This window comes from Pongo abelii, chromosome 8 (genome assembly GCF_028885655.2).
Source record: "Pongo abelii isolate AG06213 chromosome 8, NHGRI_mPonAbe1-v2.0_pri, whole genome shotgun sequence".
Taxonomy (NCBI): domain Eukaryota; kingdom Metazoa; phylum Chordata; class Mammalia; order Primates; family Hominidae; genus Pongo; species Pongo abelii.
The window spans coordinates 117,310,190-117,331,660 of record NC_071993.2 but is presented as its reverse complement, the minus strand read 5'-3'; the positions used below and the strand labels follow the sequence as shown (position 1 = coordinate 117,331,660).

The window sequence follows — 21,471 nt, the reverse complement described above, 5'->3', positions numbered from 1 at the left end:
CTTCCTACTTATGCTCTAAGACTAATAACACAGAGATGTAAACAGCATTACAAGTGGTCTATAAACGGCTTTAGATATAGAAGAATTTATAAAGGAAAGAATCACAGCAAGGCCAAAGAAAAACATATATATTAGAACCAAAATGGAAGTTGAGCACAGAAAACTTGCTGTTCTTCATCATTTGGATACTGCGAGCCATAGTTTTTTGGGGGTGTGTGTTTTTCCCTAACTCCTCTCTCCCCGCCACGCTACCTGGCAATATTCCTTCGCTAAGGCTGGAGGAAGTGGGGGGAGGAGGCGGAGAAATCAGACATCAAAAGATTCCTGTATCCTGACTGCCACCTAATGGAATCTTTGAGCATTAAGGTCTCCATTGTGTAGTTTTTTGGGGTTTTTCAACTGCTGACATATCAACAAAATGGCTAAATGTGACTATGTCAAATTATGCCCACTAGTCTTCATGGGGCAAAACTCTGGGATTCATTTTGGTTTTTTGGAAAAAGTCAAGTTAACTGCCTTATTTTTTCCTGTCTACATTTGGGAATGTACATCCCCTGCCACTCACGTTTGTTCAGTTTAAGCAACCTTCATTAAAAGATTGCTCTATTATCCACTGTGCAATACAAATAATGTAGACTATTTCACCCCATTCCTCTTTTCTAAGATAAATGATCTGTAAGTGACATGAATATGGGGTGGGGAATATCCAGATAAGAAGGGTACTTTCAGGGGCTGTGATGCAAACGAATCCAATTAATTCCTAGTTTAAAAGACTGTCTTAAGACTGCTGCTGGAGCTGCTATATGAGAAAGTTAAACAGGGCCAAAAAATGAAAAGAAAATTCCCATCACAACATCAGAAGGCAAGACCCACTGGACTCTCCTGCATGTGGGGAAGTCAAAGTAATTCTTTCACATTAATCATGCTTTCCTTCCTGCCCTTCAAAGAGCTCCTGGTGACTGCTACAGCCTCCACTGCCCACATCTTTCCTGCTAAACATTGACCCATCTGGCTTTCTATTGTCTTTTGTTTCTGACAATGCTTTTGTAATCTCCTGTATTACTTCTGAGCTTGTTAAGCTATTGCTAATGCCCAGAGTTCCCTGCAACTATCTTCTGCTCTTCCCCATCATCCCCAAACACACACGTACACACCTCCCAAAACTATTCTAAAAGTCGTTTTAGCCAGTCTATCTATACTGTTCATTTTGAAAAACTTGAAACAATCACTTCTATAGGATAATTCTATAGTCAGTATAGGACATTCTCCTAAGAAGCCATAAAATAGTTTTTACATCTAATAAAATTAGCAATAATTTAATATAATCTAATATTGAGTCCATATTTAAATTTTCCAGTGATCCCTAAATTTTTTTACAGCTTTGTTTTTCGAAACCAAGATCAAGATTTATCCATTACACTTGTTACATCTGTTTACCTCTTAATCTAGAACAGTTCCCACACTTTTCAATGTCACTGACCTTTGGAAGAATTTAGGTGTTTTCTTATAGAATGTCCCATATTCTGGATGTAATTCTTCCCTCATGCTCAATTTACTTGTTCCTTTATGCCCCTATTTCTTGTATACTGGAAGTTGGGTCAATAAGCTTGATTGTATTCAGGTTAAGCATTTTTGGCAACCTTCCTTCACAGGTAATGCTATTAGTGCTTCATGTTGCATCAAATCAAGAGGCATATAAAATCAGGTTGTTCCACAATTAGCGGTGCTAAACTTGATCTCTGGGTTAAGTTGGTGACAGCTGAATTTCATCATAGTAAGGTATATTTCAGCTTTGTAATTATTGGATAGTCTGTGGGGATACTTTGTATGTATGTGTGATACTTTGACATTACGCCAACATCCTCCTTTTCCCTACCTCCCTTCACCAGATGGGTTTTAGCTTCTCTTGATGATACTTGCCTGAATTATTGGGAATTGCAAATGGTGATTTTTCTGATTCCGTCATTTTATTTATATGAATTGGCTGGCATTCTTCTTTAAAGAGAAACTCCCTTCCCAAACTCTTTGAGTATCACTCTGGACTTAATAGATTTTTAAAATGTATTGAAGGCTTTGATGATCTATTAATTATTATTATTTTTAGTGGCCAAATTGACTCATATTTGGCTAGTGGAGCCCACTTGAGCTGGGCTCTGTGGGCTTTTAAGTTGACCTTATTCATTTTGGGGCACTTCCATGATTTCTGGTAAGGTATTTCAGGCTTAACTTTCTTTTTTTGTACTTTATGCGCCTGAAACCGGAAATTAGCCATTTCTCTAAGAAACATTGTTTCCTTTTAGTGGGGATTGGTATTTAGATATCAAGCTGTGGGCATTCTCTAGAGGTGGGGTGACACTGCTTCTAAGAAACATACATATGAAAAATTCTAATTCAATTTAACATCAGAGGTTTTAACATCAGTTTTTCTCACTATGAGAGGAAAGAAGTACAAATATAAAAGAAGGTGGATCTTCTTTTAGAAATACAAAAAGGATATTTGTATTTCTTTCCTCTTAGAGTTTCTACTAATAAATTTCTTGTTTGTTTTATAGTAGGCCTGAGTTTCAAAATTACATTACCAATACCACTACTGGCAATAAATCTGTGGTGTTTGAGGGCTTTTGCTTGTTTTCGTTCTTTTTGCTCTCAGAATATAAACCACTAAGAATGTATGGTTGGAGTACTATTAAGCACCACTTCTAAATAAGTAGTAAAGAACTGCCATTTCAGGGCCAGGCGTGGTGGCTCACGCCTATAATCCCAGCACTTTGGGAGGCCGAGGCGGGCGGATCAGAGGTCAGGAGTTTGAGACCAGCCTGGCCAGCATGGTGAAACCCTGTCTCTACTAAAAATACAAAACAAAATTAGCTGGGCATGGTGGCACACGCCTATAGTCCCAGCTACTTGGGAGGCTGAGGCAGGAGAATTGTTTGAACCTGGCAGGCAGAGGTTGCAGTGAGCCAAGACTGCGCCACTGCACTCCAGCCTGGGCGACAGAGCGAGACTTGTTTCAAAAAAAAAAAAGAACTGCCATTTCTGGCTAGGCCCGGTGGCTCATGCCTGTAATCCCAGCACTTTGGGAGGCTGAGGTGGGGGTGGATCACCTGAGGTCAGGAGTTCGAGACCAGCCTGGCCAACATGGTGAAACTCCGTCTCTACTAAAAGTATAAAAATTAGCCAGGCATGGTGGCAAATGCCTGTAATCCAAGCTACTCAGGAGGCTGAGACAGGAGAATCGCTTGAACCCAGGAGGTGGAGGTTGTAGTGAGCCGAGATTGTGCCACTGCACTCCAGCCTGGGCGACAGAGAGAGACTCCATCTCAAAAACAAACAAACAAACAAACAAAAACCTGACATTTCTTATCCTGTAAAGCCTTAGACTATAATCTTTTTCAACCTGAAGAAATTCTCGTTTTCTGTTTTTAGTGGCATATTTTTGTTTTTTAGTGGTACAGTCTTCTGTTCCTCAATGGTATGTGTAAAACACAGAATAATTGAAAATGCACATCCTAAGGCTAGCAGTGCAATACAAATTTAAGCAAACAATTCAGGATTGCTATGACTGATGAACATCTGAAGACCTGCGCTGACCAACACCGTTTTCAGGTTGTTATCCATCAACTTCAAATGGATGATGCCACCTAAGCTTCATCCCAGGATATATGTGTTCCATGCACTGTATCCAAAAACACTCAATAAGCACAAAAAGGCAAGTAGCTTGTCCTGCAGCAAATTATGCAAAGATTCAAATCACTTATCAGGACTAAAGAAAGGAACATAAAACAATTACTATGATTACGTACACAACTCTAATTCATCACCTTTGGCATTTTGTCAAGATAGAAAAAAACACGGCCAAATCTGGGGCTACTTTTAGTCAGGAAATGATACAATAAAAGCTGAGATAAAGAATGCAGTCTCTGCCCCAGGGAGGTGGCTCACCCTGTAATCCCAGCACTTTGGGAGGACAAGGTGGGCAGATCACTTGAGCCCAGGAGTTTGAGACCAACCCAGGCAACATAGCGAAACTCTGTCTCTAGCAAAAAACAAATAATACAAAAATCAGCCTGGCATGGTGGCGTGTGCCTGTAGTCCCAGCTAGTAGGGAGGCTGAGGCAGGAGGTTTGCTTGAGTCTGGGAGGCAGAGGTTGCAACGAGCTGAGATTACACCACTACACTCCAGCCTGGGCAACAGAGTAAGACCCAGTCTCAAAAAAAAAAAAAAAAACCTATTTGACCAACATGTATTACTTTATTGCATATTCTTCTGCTTTACAGTGGGCTGGCACATTTCCAAAGAGCTATACTTAAATTTTTTTTTTTTAATTTAGGCCAGGCGCTGTGGCTCAAACCTGTAATCTCAGCACTTTGGGAGGCCAAGGCGGGCGGATTGCCTGAGGTCAGGAGTTCGAGACCAGTCTGGCGAACATGGTGAAACCCCATTTCTACTAAAAATACAAAAAAATTAGCCAGGCGTGGTGGCACACATCTGTAATCCCAGCTACTTGGGAGGCTGAGGCAGGGGAATTGCTTGAACCAGGGAGGTGGAGGTTGCAGTGAGCTGAGACCGCACCACTACACTCCAGCCCGGGTGACAGAGGGAGAATCCATCTAAAAAAAAATTAATTTTTTAAAATTTGTGACAGGATCTCACTGTGTTGCCCAAGCTGGAGTGCAGTGGCTATTCACAGGCACAGTCAAGAGTGTGCTGCAGCCTCAAACTTCTGGACTCCCATCTCAGCCTTCCAAGTAGCTGGGTGCCATCATGCCATACTTTAATTTTCTTTAGTAGAAAGGAAATAGCTGTATATTCTGATGACAATTTGGAGCCTTTACATTTTATTTATTTACTGTCTTTCAATAAAATAAATATCACGTTTCAAAACTAAAGGTTTAAGATACTGTTTTTTTTTTAATAAACATGATTAAGTTTGAACGCAAATGTTTTAAGAAAAATCAGACACTGAAAGAAAATTTTGACACTTCAAAGGAAATAGTAATTCAGAAAGCCTATTTGAAGTATTGCTCTTAGTTTTGTCTGCTCCAGTTTTGTCTGGAGCAACACCGCATACAATTGTGAAAATTAAATGAACATGTGTAAAGTGCTTAGAATGGTATCTGGCACATACGAACTGTTATTTCTTTGTGAAAATTAAAATTCAATATAGCTTTTCTTTATAAATGAATGTTGCATAGATAAAAACAATCCTGAAAAAATTATTAAGACGGTATAGAAATCTATAATGGAACTTATAATGAATATTTCCCTATTTTCTGATCTATGGAGTTCAGGAAAAGTTCTCATTCAAGAGATTTTTACACAATAAGGTTGACTTTATATTCAAGGAAGTTCCTCCTCGCATCGGTTCTTAAAACACACAATTACAATAACAGAAGTTCTCTAAAACTACATTTTATTTTAAACGAATCTCTTCTTTATTTAAAAGCACATGCTTTCTGTTTTGTCTTCCCTCTTAATTCTAGCTACACACTGCTGCCCTCTGCTGCAATTTCAATCTTTCACACTCACAAACCCGACCTAGTTTCCATCTATACGGGTTATCTGACTCACTGCAAGGGTTATGTGTGTGTATGTACAGAACAAAAGGGAAGACTCCCTGAAAAGAAAACTAGGAACTAAAGATGTTGGCACAGTTCGAAAGAGCCCATCTGAGAAGTGGGCCTTTTTTTTTTTTTTTTTTTTGAGACGGAGTTTCACTCTTGCTGCCCAGGCTGGAGTGCAATGACGTGATCTCGGCTCACCGCAACCTCCACCTCCCAGGTTCAAGCGATTCTCCTGCCTCAGCCACCCGAGCAGCTGAGATTACAGGCATGCACCAACACAACATGCCCAGCATTTTTTTTTTTTTTTTTTGTATTTTTAGTAGAAACGGGGTTTCTCCATGTGGTTAGGCTGGTCTCGAACTCCTGACCTCAGGTGATCCGCGAGAAGTGGGCCTTTTTATGGATCCAGCAACAAACTCCCAACCTCCCAGGAAAGGTTGCTTCCTGGCATCTATATAAAACTTTGTGTCTCAGGCCTTTATTGCTTTTTTAATTGAAATAAAATTATATACATATGGTTTAAAAAAAAAAAGAAGAAAAGGAAAAAGGGTAAACAGCAAAGAGGGTAATCAATAAAACATTTGGCTTCCACTCCAAACCTCTGAGCAGGTTTGTGTATCCGTCCAGAAAGCATATGTATTATTACAAACATACACAAGGGGCAGTTCTTTTCGAACACAAATGTCAGTATTCCTACCACTCTTTACCATTCTAGACTAACTTAGACGTTGTTCCCTATCAGGCGAGATTAACCCAACTAAATTAAAACCAAGTAGGTTTTAGCAAAATAGATTTTAAAGAAATCAATCTCCTCTCCAATAGGTTATTTCTGTCACGATTTAATTAGCTTTCTGTTGCTACTAAGGCTTGTATCATATAAAGAAGTGGTTCTCAGGCTGGGTGCGGTGGCTCACGCCTGTAATCCTAGCATTTTGGGACGCCGATGCGGGAGGACAGCTTGAGCCCAGGAGTTGGAGACCAGCCAGGGCAACGTAAGGCGAGCCCCCACCAACATCCCCCCTCCACCCACCACCACCGCCCCCGAAAAGCAGTGGTTCTCAAACGTCAGCGGACATTGGTATCATCTGGTGGGCTTATTAAAACAAGAGTCTCTGCATTCAGGAGGTCTGGGGTGGGGCTTGAGAATTCGCATTTCCAAAAATTCCTAGCCGGAACTCCAGGAAGATAACCTACATTCCGCGCCTGGCGAAGCCCAGCTACGCCATTTCCTTCCTAGGCCCCGCCTACTTCGCGTCCCTAACAGCCAGGGACAGGCTAGAGGGCCCGCGGAGTCACGTGAGTCGAGCGACCTCGCGCGAGAGTTTGTATTTCTCGCGAGACTTCACCGTCTCTGTCTTTTCCTCCTTCCAGTCCCCGGCTTTCCTTTCCTCCCCCTCGCCGCTGACCGAGTTTTTCCTTTACAGACCGAGTCGCCTTGCTGTCGTCGCGGTGATTTTCCTGCTACTGCTACTGCTGCTGCTGCCGCCGCCACTACCACTGGGCTCATTTGCCCCGACCCCTTCCCGCCGCCCCGCCCCCAGCCCCACACAAGGTAACAACCCCCCTGAGGGAGAGAGTGAGGCCTGGCCGGGCCCGGGTCCCTCCCGAGGTGAAGCGGAGGCCCAAGGCCGAGGAGCCCGCCTCGCCGGAGACGCCCAGGCGCTGGCCCTGGAGCCCGGAGCCACGGCCGTTTCTCAGCCAGAGCTGAGCCTCGGCGGCCCGGCTGGCGCTGGCCTCCATGCGGCGGCGGCAAACACGGCCCGCAGGGTACTGGGTCGGGTGGGGCTGGGCGCCGCGCGGCTCCCTGTGGAGCTTGCCTGTTGGAGCGCGGCGGGGGGCTCCGGCGGTGGTCCTGGAGCTGGCGTGTGGATTTCCAGGTCCGAATGATCGAGTTGTGGCGGGCTTTGAGGTGCTGTGTGGCGGGGAGGAGAGCAGCCTGGGTCGCTGTAACTCTTAGGGGGCCTTTCCAGGCTCCCAGCCTTTGGTTGGACGGGAATTTTACGAAAGAGAAGGGTCCTCGGAAACGTCGTACATTTGCTTATAAACCATCAAAAAGGGTTAATTGGTATCTTATTTTCAGGAAAATGAGTGAGCTGGATTTGGCGAAAGGCACATTCCTTAGAATGCCTAAATGGGAGTGTACCTGTGCTGTTCTTTTTGCTGAAGATAATGCACCGATAAATATTTAAGCGACTGGGCGAAAGATTTTTGTTCTGGAGAGGCACTTTTAAATACACTCTTAATTGAATAGTTCAAGTAAAGATTGTAGTTTGTGTAGTTAATTTAAAAACGCACTTGTTTGGCTTTGGAAGCGTACTTTAGTGCTTAAAAATAAGTATTTGGATGGTTTTTGAAAGTTTCGACTTTTCCAACAGAGTAGTGCTTTTTAAAAAGATAACTGATTATTGAGCCGAATTCAGCACCTACCCTGTGGATAGGAGTTAAAAGAAAATTAGAAATTTCTTTGTATCTGTATGCTTTTTTAAAGTATGGAATGTATCTCAAGTTTTTAATCCTCAGAATCTGTTGCCTTTAAGTTTGTAGTTTAGCTGAAGTCTAAACTGAGAGTAAAGGTAATGGTGGTAAATTAGGCTGCAGTGTTAAAAGGAGTTGGAGGCAAAAACTGGTAATTCAGGCAGACAGGGAAGTTAGTTTTTTATGCCTTGATTTTTGGTTTAGTTTTCATGGTCTAACCCTTTTCATTTTCCCCAGATGTCAGAGGATTTAGCAAAGCAGCTGGCAAGCTACAAAGCTCAGCTCCAGCAAGTTGAAGCTGCATTATCTGGAAATGGAGAAAATGAAGATTTGCTAAAATTGAAGAAAGATTTACAAGTAAGTATGGGTAGACAATTGTAGTTTTTCTGTTTTTCAAATTATTGCTTGAATCCCTAAGTACCCAAAGCGCCTTTTGAGGGGTTACACCCCACCCTATGTATATATGTAAATTCTGTAGGTACTGTGGCTTGTAGAAGTAGGATTGCTTCCCCAGTTCTCAGGTTTCTGTACATCAGAGTGAATGAAATATTGTTCTTTGTTATATAAATCTTGTGTGCTTACATAATTTTTAAAAACTAAAGTTGATAGAAATTTCCAAGTCTGTCAAATTTTCAAGACGAGAGGTACATGTAACTTCACAATGAAAAACGCTTTTAGTTTTTAAGACCTGGCAAATGAAATTTAGTTCAAAAAGTAGCAAAGATTGAAGGAGAAAAATAGAACCTTAAGATTCTTTTTAATACCACAAGATTCTTTGAAAATGCGTGCCTTTTTTTTTCCCCCAAAACTAGTGGGTTACATGTTGTATGGAAAACAAACCACAAAAATGCCTAAAGAGAGACAAGTGCTCTGTATAATTGTTACATAGATGTTCAGACTTAAGGCTAGGTTTTAGAGTAAAGTTGTTGACACTTGTGGAAATTGAACTATGTGGTGAAAAGGAGATCTTTGTCATGGGGGAGTTTAGTAGATAATGAAACCTTTTTTTAAAAACCTGCACTGGGATTTCAAGACAAACAGAGCCATCATAGTAAATACCTTTTGTTTCTCAGGACACCAGACTGATTAGAAAAATGCCATATATAATTTGCAAATATATATGATTTTTAAGAGCTTCCTTTAAATTCTGAACCTGATTTTTAAAAAGTTTCAAGGGTGTTTTGATTAGAGATTGCTTTACCGATTGAGTACTAAACTCAAATCTGTATCCGGTCTAAAAATTCATTCCCTCCCTTTATTATCCCACTGCCCGTTAAAACTATTACTATTTTAGGGATATCAGAACTGCAAACAAACTTAACTGAAATAGGTTCCAGATTTGGGATTCTGGAACTGCTTATCTGGGTGTAATTAAGATGAGTTGAATACTTTCAAGTTCTAGATTTAGAATAAAATTGCAGTAGTATGTTATTTTTAAACACACACAAACTATCTGGGATAATTTCAATATGAACAAGACCTTCTACTTCTTCGATACGTAGAAGCTAGGCCTTTGGGCTTCAGGGTGCCGGTCAATATGAAAAAGATGTTTTGGGAGCAATTTCTCCCACTCCCAGGCCCTTAAGTGAAAAATAACCCAGTGGTTTGCCACCTGTCCATTTGATTTGCTCACATGTTGTGAGTATACATTGAAGATGAGGCAACAGAGGCACACTGACCTCTTATTTTCTTACACTCTGTAAAGTGCTTTCTGTTTGCCCCAAAGAGAGATGCCTCGACTACCTTTACCAACTTAAGCAGTCCTTTTTTAGGAAAAGAAAACACTGGGTGCCAATGTTTTGTATATTGCTTCTTGGGCAGTGGGAGGAGGGGTATTTGTTGAACTGGTTGGGTTGGGGAAGTTGGGGGTGGAGTTAGAAATAGCGTTATCATCAGGTCTTTTTAATATTTCTAGAGTAATTCATCATTAGGGTTTGAGCAGAACTGCCTTACCATGTCATGGTCATCGTAGTGGAAAGTACTGTAGGGGGAAACCATTGTGATAAACATTGTAGTAAGCCCCTAAAAGGCTTGCCTGCGGGGGTTCAGTAAATAATGACCTGGAAATCATTTTTCTGTAAAGTATCCTCTTTTCTATAACCATTTAAAACAGCACTGTCCAGTAGAACTTTCTGTGATGATGGAATGTTCTATATCTGCTATTCGGTACCATAGCCACTAGCCACATTTGGTTGGATATTTGAAATACAGCTAGGTTTACTTAGGAGCTGAGTTTTTAATATAACTTAATTAGCCACACGTGACTACCATATTGGATGGCAAGGATTTAGAAGTGCAAGTTCTAATACTTCAGATAGTAATAACAGAATGTTTTTCCTGACCAGTCTTGATCAGAGTTTCTTCCCATTTTATTCTATCATTAGAAATTTCATTTTGGTCACTAGATAAGGTCTGTTTTGAATTGAAAACTACTCAAAAATGGAAACGATCTTTTAAGATGAGGTAATACTCTGAAAAGTATTTGGCTATATGCTTCCACCCAGTAATTGTTGTCTCCATTGAGACTACACTTAATAGCTTCTATTTTGCTGTGGGGTTCCCCCCCTCATTCCCCTCTTTTTTCCTTCTCTGCCTTCTGGGATGTATCTCGTGCTATGGGTATTTAATTCAGCCTGTTATATTTGGTGAGAAGTCTGTTCAGACTGATTTTGTGGCTTCCTCATATTAATATTTTTTGACCATCATATGGTTTCTAATTTCTTGTGTTCCTCTATAGAATTAGCTCCTTATCCTGGTTATTAATTTGTTTGCCCTTTGATTTATGACAAAATGCTTTTTCTGCATCTTTTCAATGACTTCATTTTGCCAGTAAGGTTTCCATGTTTATCTCTTTCATGTACTGTCTTTCATAGAGACTAAAGTTATTCAGCAGGCAGCAAAATAATCTACTAAAGTCCTGCCTGCCTTTTTTCACTTAAAAAAGTGGGTGTGATAAAATCCAGGCTAGCTAGCTGACTAGCTCCCCGGGCAGTCTATGATAATCACAGATAGTCAATTTATTAGGCTGTTTTGCTGAATAAGCTGGTTCTAAAGGAGGCAGGGGTCAAGTCACTTGTCTCATATATTACAGTGGCTCTCTGCATCCCCGAAACGCCTTCCTTCAGTAAGCAGAGTGCTTGAGTGCACCCCATTTGACCTGCTGATATGTAGATCACAACACCTGATGCTTCCTGGAATTGCCGATTACTGTAACTGCTGCCCATCTGTCGATGAAGGAGCAGTTTCAGAACTCAGACTTGAGGGAGGAAAAGTAATTAATGGTATGTACCTTCAAGAACCCCCTCATACATAAAATAGTTTTTCTAATACTTTGGTCCATACGCACATGTGAAGAATAGAAATTTAGAAGGTTCTTCATAGTTTGTTGGGAGGGTTATGTAAAACCATGGCAAAGTTAAAGGACATTAGGAGTAAATGCTCTGGATTTTTTCTAAAAAGGGTCATTTCAGCACAGGCCTCTGAATTCACTAATATGCACAGCTTTTCAGGACCCTTTTCTTTGATGAAATATATTTCTTTAACAAAATATATTTGGAAAATAGTTCTGTCCTAAAAGAAATAGAGTTCTAAATCTGAAACCTACAAGTGCAGAATTCATGTCTGTGCTTAAGTTAAATGATCCCTAGGTGGATCTGGAAGTATTAATGATAGAGATTTGTGTGGGCTCTTGAGTCAGGCTTATCGGATTACATTCCTACCCCTAAAAGTGGTTAAAAATAAGACCAGATAATTTACTCTTCTTTTGTGTACTACTTGATCTAGTTATTTGGAAGGTTCTTTGCTTTATTTGCAAAGGACTATCTAATTAAAAAGATCTAATTAATGGCTAGTTGGCAACTAATAAAACTTAGAGATATTATTCCTACTAAATTTTTAACTCAAACCTAAGCATTCTATTTATTTATTTATAAAACTAACCTTTCTTCAAGAGATTTAAGACTCAAATATTAGTTTTTTCGGAAATAGCCAGAAAGATTTAGAATCTTTAGGAGAGAGGTAATATTTAACTTTCTTGGCTACTGGAATCAAAATTACTATTATGAAACCTCAGTGGGAACTAGAAGAAACTCAGTACATAGTTTAACTTTGTTAATTTTTCTCCCCAAACACACAGTATGATGTTTTAAATGCAACAGTGGGTGAACAGCTATGCAAGTTCTTAGATCAGATAAGATGCATAGTGTGGATCTTCATTAGAGTAAAAATATAGTAGACAGGTAGCAGAATCTGTCAGCTTGTACTATTCTCAATTTTTTAGCCATCCCTACACCAAACATCTTTGAATGAAGCCAGTAAATGTAAGCCTGAATTAGAAAAAAATATTTGCCACACAGAAAGGCATTGCCTGTGTGTGTTACCTTTTTTTTCCCCCCTTTTAAATGAAGCTGTGCTAATGTGCTTAACATTAAGGTATGGAACATTTAAAATCTAACCTGGTAATTTGCTTACCTAGATGGGGTGAGTTTTACAATAATTGAATAGGAAGACCACTGGTTTCTTTTACATTGCCTGTAGTATTTTAGTCGAGATACGTATAAGTAGGAACATTTTTGTTACTAATAAAGCTGCTTAAAGTGTTTTGGGATTGCTTGGCAGTTAATACTGCTGAGTAATGCCCTATAAAACAGTACAGTTGCATTAAATATATGTTACAATAAGAGTAATTCAGTCCCTCATACTTGACTTTCTCATCTTTAGAGAGATCTATTCAGCTAAAATAGGCACTTAGAAATAATGCATGGTATAAGCTCAAGTCTTATATTTTCATTAGTATTTGTGGTTAAGTTGAAAGGCAACTATATGGGCTTAAGTCACAGCTCTACCACTTAACTCGTAGAAAATACTGTATCAGTTTCTACATGGGGATAATCACAGTACTTGTTTAAAAGTGTTACGAACTGCAAATGAAATATATGTAGAGTACTTAATGTACAGTATGAAAGCTGTCATCAGAAACAAAGTTGGCAATGAGAATTATAAAAATAATGTTGTAGTTTTTGTTTTTCTTTTTTAGGAAGTTATAGAACTAACCAAAGACCTTCTGTCAACTCAACCTTCTGAGACTCTTGCAAGTTCAGACAGTTTTGCTTCCACTCAACCTACTCATTCATGGAAAGTAGGAGACAAGTGTATGGCAATCTGGAGTGAAGATGGACAGTAAGTGTAGAAAAAAAAAACTCTAACTATAACATGAAATAATAAAAATCAATGGTAAGAAGTTTTTATTCAGTTTTAACTACCCTATTTTAATCTTGACTTCTACTAGGCAGTATGATTTATAGAGCCAATTTGATTCTTGGTGGTTGCCATTAATACAGTTTAGTTTTAGCTTTAGATTAAGTTTCGGGGAGAAGAATGGCTGGGATTCTAGAGGAAAGAAAAACAGGACAATGAATGGGTGTTTTCTAAAATAATCTAAATTATTTTCTCAAATTGAACATTGAGTGAATGGTTGGTTTTTCTGAGAATTCTGTGAAGAGCATACACTAACATCATTCCTATAAGAAATATCTTTTTGCTGGGTGTGGTGGCTCATGCCTGTAATCTCAGCACTTTGGGCGGCTGAGGCGGGCAGATCGCTTGAGGTCAGGAGTTGGAGAGCAGCCTGACCAACATGGTGAAACCCCATCTCTACTAAAAATACAAAAATCAGTCAAGTGTGGTGGCGTGTGCCTGTAATCTCAACTACTTGGGAGATTGAGGTATGAGAATTGTTTGAACCTGGGAGGCGGAGGTTGAAGTGAGCCGAGATTGCACTACTGCACTCCAGCCTGGGCGACAGTGAGACTCTGTCTCAAAAAAGAGAAGAAAAGAAACCTCTATTCTCAAAGACATTAAAGCACGTTGAGTAGGTACATGTAAGAGACTTTCCCAGCAATATTATGATTAGGATGTCCTTTTTTGATAGCAGATAACTAACTTCAACCACTCTTTTGTATCCTCTTTGCTGAAACAACCATTTGATTATAGAAGTTTCATTATAGACACATGTAATAATTTTATCACTACAGTATAAGTCTTGTAGGCTGAGTACTAAACCTTTACTCACCTGCTTACAGCCATGATATCTTTACAGGTGTTATGAAGCGGAGATTGAGGAGATAGATGAAGAAAATGGCACCGCTGCAATCACCTTTGCTGGTTATGGCAATGCTGAAGTGACTCCACTGTTGAACCTCAAGCCTGTAGAAGAAGGAAGGAAGGCAAAGGAAGACAGTGGCAACAAACCCATGTCAAAGTAAGTGACTTTGACTTTTCCATTTTAGGTGCAATCTTCCCCATTTGGATACTTGAAGTAGTCTGCAGAGAGAATCTATGCATAAGAAAGTTGTAATACTGTTTTACTGTTGTTTTGGAGATAGCAACAAAGGGTCAACATTGTGTAAGTGTGCCTAAGTAAAGTGAAGATAATTTTGATTCCCATTTAGGCTTCAGTAAATATTAAGAAGATAACTATGTACAGTGAACATCTTCCCAGCATATTTTATAAGCCAGGTACTGGGGCTATACCACAGGAGACCACCTCGGGCCTTGCCCCAACTGAGTTTATATTTAGAGAAGAAAACTCATCATTAATGAAGTGCTTTAATAGTAAGAGTGTAAACATTACAAAGGAGCTATAACAGGTACTGTAAGGAAACGAGGTACTCAGCCTCCACTTTTATTATTAGGGCAGATTTCTTTGAGAAAATGACATCTAAACTGAGATTTGAAAAGAATAAGAGATAGCCAAGTACAAAGCTACAAGGCGGTATGATGTTGATCTGATCTTGAATTCTTCGTTATTAATGAGCATTATGACCTTGGAGAAGCTGTTTAACTCTGTTGTCCTCATCTGTAAGATAGGGGCAGTACATTATTGGGTTGTGAGGATTCAAATGATAAGTGTTAGTAAAGCTTGTAACAGTTCTTTACATGTAGTGTAAGAGCTTAGTAAATTTTTTTTAAAGGGGGGAGGTGAGCACGTAAAAGTAACAAATCCCTGTGGTAAAAACTTGGGGCTTGGAAGGTGGGTGGTCTGAGAAGACGTTAGAGAGGTAAAGTCCAGAACATAAAGAGCTTGTAAGCCACTGATAACATTTTAAATAGAGGGGATATGATGTGATCACATTTGAGCTTTAGAATGATCACTGTCAGTAGGGAGAGGCAACTACTGCTGTGATCCAGGTATAAGATGATGGCCTGAACCCAGGGAGTAGCAATGGGAATGGGGAACTATGCAGTTTTGAAAAGTAAGAGGCAGAATTAACAATATTTTGGTGAACTTCTGCATATTTGCCACAACATAGTCTTTTGATTTGTCAAGAGTTTTTGAAACTTAAGTTGCTACATATTTATATTTGAATATGCAAAAATTATATATTAATGTAAGCATCCCAATAAAATAAAATTCTAGAACAATGTATATATATATTTTTTTCTGTCTTTGTCATCTGTGTAAAAAGCCATAGCTTCATGGTGGTAATATGGTACCGGGGAGTCTAGATATTGCCCCTCTTAAAGACCTTTTTTTTCATCCTTTTGGTGAGAAGTCAGTGTTAACTGAGCAGAAATTATTGGGGGTTTTAGGCTCTGATCCTATTTAGAATCCTATTTAGAATGTTTTTGAAACCCCCAGGTGTTTTGTTTTGGTGAGAATTGTTAGCTATGATTTCTGTTTGTGCTGCTGCATTCTTCCAATGTAGGTAAAATATTTTATCTGCATTGAATCTCTTCATACATTTTTTCTAAATGCTGCACTTGTTAACTATGTCTGTTTGGAAGTAGATGAAGGCTTAGATACCCATTAATACTGAAACTCTTACTTATTCCTAAAACAACTGGCAACAGCTATACAAAAGTAAAATACTCATAGTTGAGGCTGGGCACAGTGGCTCATGCCTGTAATCCCAACACTTTGGGAGGCCAAGGCAGGTGGATCACTTGAGGCCAGGAGTTAAAGACCATTCTGGCCAACGTGGCGAAACCCTATCTCTACTAAAAATACAAAAGTTAGCTGGGCATGGTGGCACGTGCCTGGTCTGTAGTCCCAGCTACTCGGGAGGGTGAGGCACAAGAATCTCCTGAACCCAGGAGGTGGAGGTTGCAGTGAGCCAAGATTGTGCCACTGTACTCCAACTCCAGTCTGGGCGACAGAACAAGACTTTGTCACAAAAAAAAAAAAAAGTCATAGTTGAAATATTTACCTTATATGGGTAAATAGATAAGTTATGTTTGAAAGCTTCCAAGGATGCTGTTTTTTAAAAAAACATTTCTTAGCAATTCTGGGTGACTGGTACTGATTTTAATGAGTTAGTACTTTTTATTCATAGACCATTGTATATGTTTATTAGATTTTTTTTTTTTTTTTGCACTGCCGGTGTCTTCAAGGAAGTCATTCTTGTATAAGTCTTAACAGTTGACATTTAACTTTTTTTCATGCAGAAAAGAAATGATTGCCCAGCAGCGTGAATATAAAAAGAAGAAAGCTTTGAAAAAAGCTCAGAGAATAAAAGAACTTGAGCAGGAAAGAGAGGACCAGAAAGTGAAATGGCAACAATTCAACAACAGAGCCTATTCTAAAAACAAAAAAGGCCAGGTTGGTAAATCTTTTTATGACACTTTGTAAATTTGAGAAATGCAACTGTCATTAAAATAACTTTAAAATGAAAAGAGATGTAGATTTTTTGTAAAGTATGATTAACTCAGATTTTGTATTCAGAATCCTTGTTGATGCTCAATTTAACTTATTGAAAAATGTTAGCCATTGTCTCTGCAGTAAAAATATTACAAATGAGAGAATTTATATCAGGAATTACAAAAGGTCTATGTTCTTTTCCTTCTATAAACTAATATTTGAAAAAATAGTTGCTACTTAGAGGCAGTGTGCTTAACTCTGTCTGCTTTGTTAACATGCCTTCATGCTGGGCATCACTGGTAGATTTTATTTAAAAGTGCATTCAGTTTCCCTTGATACACTTATCTTGTGTGTGTTGGGTAGAAAATAACTGTAGCATTCATATAGGAAGTTGAGAATAAGGATAACTTGACTTTCACCCATGTGTTACTCTTCACTGCCATCAAGGTAGCCCTTCCATTGATGGACATGGCTTCTGGAAAGAGTGCTTCCTTTTCATAAAGATGTTTATTTTGTGACAAAGGCCAAGGGACTTCACAATTTAGCTATCATAACAGGCCCCACACAGTAAACCACAATACAGCCAGAGCTTTAATCATGCTAAAATGGCTAGCTCACAGCTGAAGTTAGGATTTGCGTTTACAAAACTAAAATGTTGAGGTATCAGAAGGCAAGTGTTATGAGTATTAGTAAATGTAATGATATTTTCCACAACTTAGAAGTTAGAGTAAATGGCTTCCAGCATGGGACCACTTCTGTACCCATTTTTTAACACTAAACAAAGGCAGTATGTTTTTCTTCTTTTAAACATTGAAACCAGAATATATTTTAACATTACTTAAAATTTGAAATTTTTAATTTTTTCCAACACTAATCAGGAATTATTTCTGTTTTCTTTCCCTTAGGTAAAGAGGAGTATTTTTGCTTCACCTGAGAGTGTGACTGGCAAAGTTGGAGTAGGAACCTGTGGAATTGCTGATAAACCTATGACACAATATCAAGATACCTCTAAATACAATGTCAGGCATTTGATGCCTCAATAATCAGAAAAACTGTTGGATTTCATCTCTGCAGGGCTTTACATTTACCTTTTTATCCTTATATTTTTCTAAAGGTAAATTATTTGTTAGATTAGTAAGCAAGATACCATTGTCGTCATTGGTTGACTTCAGTAGAATGAGACGTGAAGAAATTGCATTTGATAACTGCTATTCATTTAACTTTTCTCATTATCAGTACCACGGTTCCCTCAAAGTTTGTTGAATAAAGCAACTTTTGTAGATGCTGTTTCATACAGCACTTAGATGAATTATTGATCTTCCTAATATCAGGCGCCTACTTAACCTATGGTATGTACTTTTTGTAAGCTGTAACTTGAAATTTTCAGATGCTTTGAACTTGACACATACTCTAGCAATTCATTGGAACACCAAGGCAAAAACACCAACCTGCTAAAAGAGATCTTTTCATTTTTCTTACTTTCAACTTTAAAACTTAGCTGTCGTTCAGTTAAGCTTAAAGATAAATTTGTAAATGGCAAAGTTTGTTTTGAGGTTTTTCCTCAATAACTTGTTTCCCAGGCCTATTAGGCCATCTCTAAAATTGATCTAGCTGTTTTATTTTTATGTACTCTGTTTTATGTAAGAAACCTTAGGATGAGCTCCCTTTTCTAAGGTGTTTTTGTTTTTTGTATGTTTGCTTTTTTCCTGTTGTTTTTTCCATTTACGGCAGTGGTACCATGTTTTGGATGTGTAATGTTTATATGGGAGAACAAAAAGCTGATGTATAGCCCTGTATACAGTGTAGATACTATTTTTGTAAAAACACAAGGCTAAATTAATGAACAAGAATACTGAATATTTCATCATTAAAAATTTCTTGTATTTCTTGCGCATTAATCTGACCATAATTTCCCTGTATATTATGTTCATTTAGCTGTTTGTAATTTTTGTTAATTAGATCAAGTTGTCTGCATTTGTTGGTGTAAGTGAACATCACAGTTATCCTGAGTTGAGTTTAAGCCAAATACATGCATAGAAAAGGGTCTTCCTATTAATGGAAGAAGGTAATTTTTAGGATGTGTGTTATTTCAGTTTTGTATGTTTAACTTTTATTAAATAAAGTGTTTTTAAAATCTCCAGGGTGTGTTAACAAAAGGGTAAAGTCTTTAGCTGTCAGCACTTAAAGTGATTAAACCTCCAAGTACTTGCACACAGCATTCATGGAAGAGAATATTGAGTGTGTGAGAGGATTCAGTAAATCCTTAAGTATTCCTTCCATTAGAAGCAATTGGATCTTAAAGGGCAAACCAGGCATGTGTTTATAGGATGTCCTCATTTTAATGGGTGTTTGTAGATTTTTGGTGGAAGGGGAAAATAAGTTTTTATTTCATGAATTTTAATTTTTTTTATAAATTGAAACTTAGGACAGTGGTAGGTAGAATTCTTCATCTCTCCCTTCCACACCCACCCCTCTCAACCCAGGAGGGTCACTGTTTTTTCTTCATATAATTCGTGGCCACAGGGTAGGACAGAAAGGCACAAACAGCAGTAGAAAAAGGGTTTGTTGAAGCCTGTAAATTTCTAAATAAAATATAGTTGGTTATTGTAACATCTTAAGAGCTTACCAAGAGTAGCCTTGATGGATTGCAAGAGAATCCTTTGAATTAGAAAGCACTGGGAAGAAATTTGGTGTCATTGTGTGACCCCAGAAAATGGTTGTTGAGATTACCTTGGTGGTATTAGAATAGTAATTCACCTGATGTTCGTGTAGGCAGGACTGTTAACAGTCTTGTCCCTCTTTTGACCCTGAGGGTCTTAGTTTTCCCAGAGGACTTTGCAGTAGGAGAGAGAAAAAGAATAAAAGTGACCTTATTAAAAAAAATAAGTTTTGAAAATAGACCTTTAGAATGAAGTCAGCAACCTTTGTGTCAAAGATCTAGATGTGGCCCTTTGGAAAATCCTAGTGTCAGGATGATGATTGTGTCTCTGAACTAAGAGGCAGGACTCCTGGGGAGACTACCTGTCACAGTGTGATACTGAATTTGAGAAGATGCTCAATGAGAAGCATGATACCCACAGTATTTTACAAAGGTAGTTAAGCTCTCTATATTCTGAAACAAAATATAAACCTTGACCTTAAAAAGCTTTGTTAGAAAATTTAGAGTTTTCCCCATTGAGAAAGGAGACTTGAAGCTTTGAAACTGTGACAGACTGAAATGTTAAATATTGAGTTGGGCCCCTAAGTAGAAATGGTTGCGTGTAACTTACCAAAGCTTGACGTTTGACTGTTGTTACCATTTCAAGGAAAGAACAGTCCTAACCTCCCGAAAATAAAATGTTTAGTTTTAGTAGTAATCACAGGTAACAAGTGCTATTTTAATTAACATGTAGGGAGGCCACAGAGCATACTGGAAAACAGCAAGGACTCTAGAACCAGACTAGTGTTTGTTTATTACCATTTATTACCTGTGTATTCCCATTTATTACCTGTGTATTCCTCTGATTCATTTTTCTCAGCTGTAGAATGGAAAAATCTGTTTCAGTTTTAAGGACTGAATTCAAATGTGTAAATAGCTTAAGAGGATCCAGCATAAGCACTATAGAAGCGTCTGCTATTATTTTGCAGAGTGGCAGTGGTGAATTATCTGATATTTTTTCCTTAACTTGAATAGCAATCCACATTACAATGGATAACAATACCCATTGTTTATGATTTGAGGCATCCAATTATAACTGTATTATTGAAGTGTTACCAAATTACCAAGGTTGTAGGGTATATTTAGTATTCCTAGTTAAAGGTTTGAACTAATTTGTATACTAGGGCATGTTTCTTAATGGGAAGGGGGTGAAGGTTATAATAAAAGTCACCCCTAATGCTTGTTTAAAATTAAAGAGGAATTTGTGGGCCTGGGACCAGCCTTAGACTTATTCAGGCCAAGGTATGTTGTTTGACGAACACCGCAGGTGATCCTGATGTGCATCCCCATCTGAGAACTGTTTTGTTAACTATAGAAGTTTGACTTTTGAAATGAAGAAAAATTACCTTTTAGCCTAATCATGAAGACTAGGCGTCAAACCAAAACAAGATGCATCAGTTACTGTAGCAACACATTTTTTTAAAAAAATTGCTTGTTGTCACAATGAAGGGTGTGTATCTGTTTCCAGTATGCAATTCTAATGCCAACTGTCTGCCTTAAAAACAGCAAAGGAGACCATCAGGTTAACATAAAGGAAAACTGTAGTTTTGTGACTCATGTGTCTGTAGATTGTAATTTTATAATTACAATTTTTATAAGATAAAAACTACCAGTTGTAAATTCAACCAAAAAAAAATTTAAAGCTTTGATTTAGCTTTTTGCTTTAACTTGGGTAGTAATTGAAATATAAAGGAAGAAAATCTGTTAAAACCAATGAGGTTTTATATTTGTTAAAATCTTGATTCAATAAATATCAGCTGAATTAAGTATCTATGGTACTATGAAGCAATCAATTAGTATAAATGGCAATTTACAAGTTCAACAGTAAATGTAAACATTCTTTGTATCTAGGATTTTTGAGTTGCAAGTTAAACTGAATTTTTACTGCAGTGGAGAGGAGGAGCATAGCAGGCAAAATAACAGGTAATACTGTATTTTAAACAAACAGAAAAACCCAAGTAATTGACGCCCTTTATCCAATCATCTTTTAAAAGGCCTATATATGTGTATAGTTATGTTCTTAAGAAACATCTTAAGAGGTTCAGAAATCAATTTTATAGATGGAACATTTTAATAATTTGTTTTGGCCTAGCCA

At 38.3% G+C, this 21,471-nt stretch overlaps 1 protein-coding gene across 1 annotated transcript; it reads left to right on the top strand.

Annotated features, from left to right (window-relative positions):
• Positions 1-6,901: 6,901 nt before the first annotated feature.
• On the top strand, positions 6,902-18,816 carry SMNDC1 (survival motor neuron domain containing 1; the record flags this gene model as incomplete). The annotated part of the gene is given in 6 exon segments (NM_001133349.1): positions 6,902-7,117; positions 8,278-8,397; positions 13,076-13,218; positions 14,138-14,299; positions 16,486-16,639; positions 17,584-18,816. Coding segments are annotated over 5 exon segments (717 nt in total). The 3' UTR covers positions 17,722-18,816.
• Positions 18,817-21,471: the final 2,655 nt, after the last annotated feature.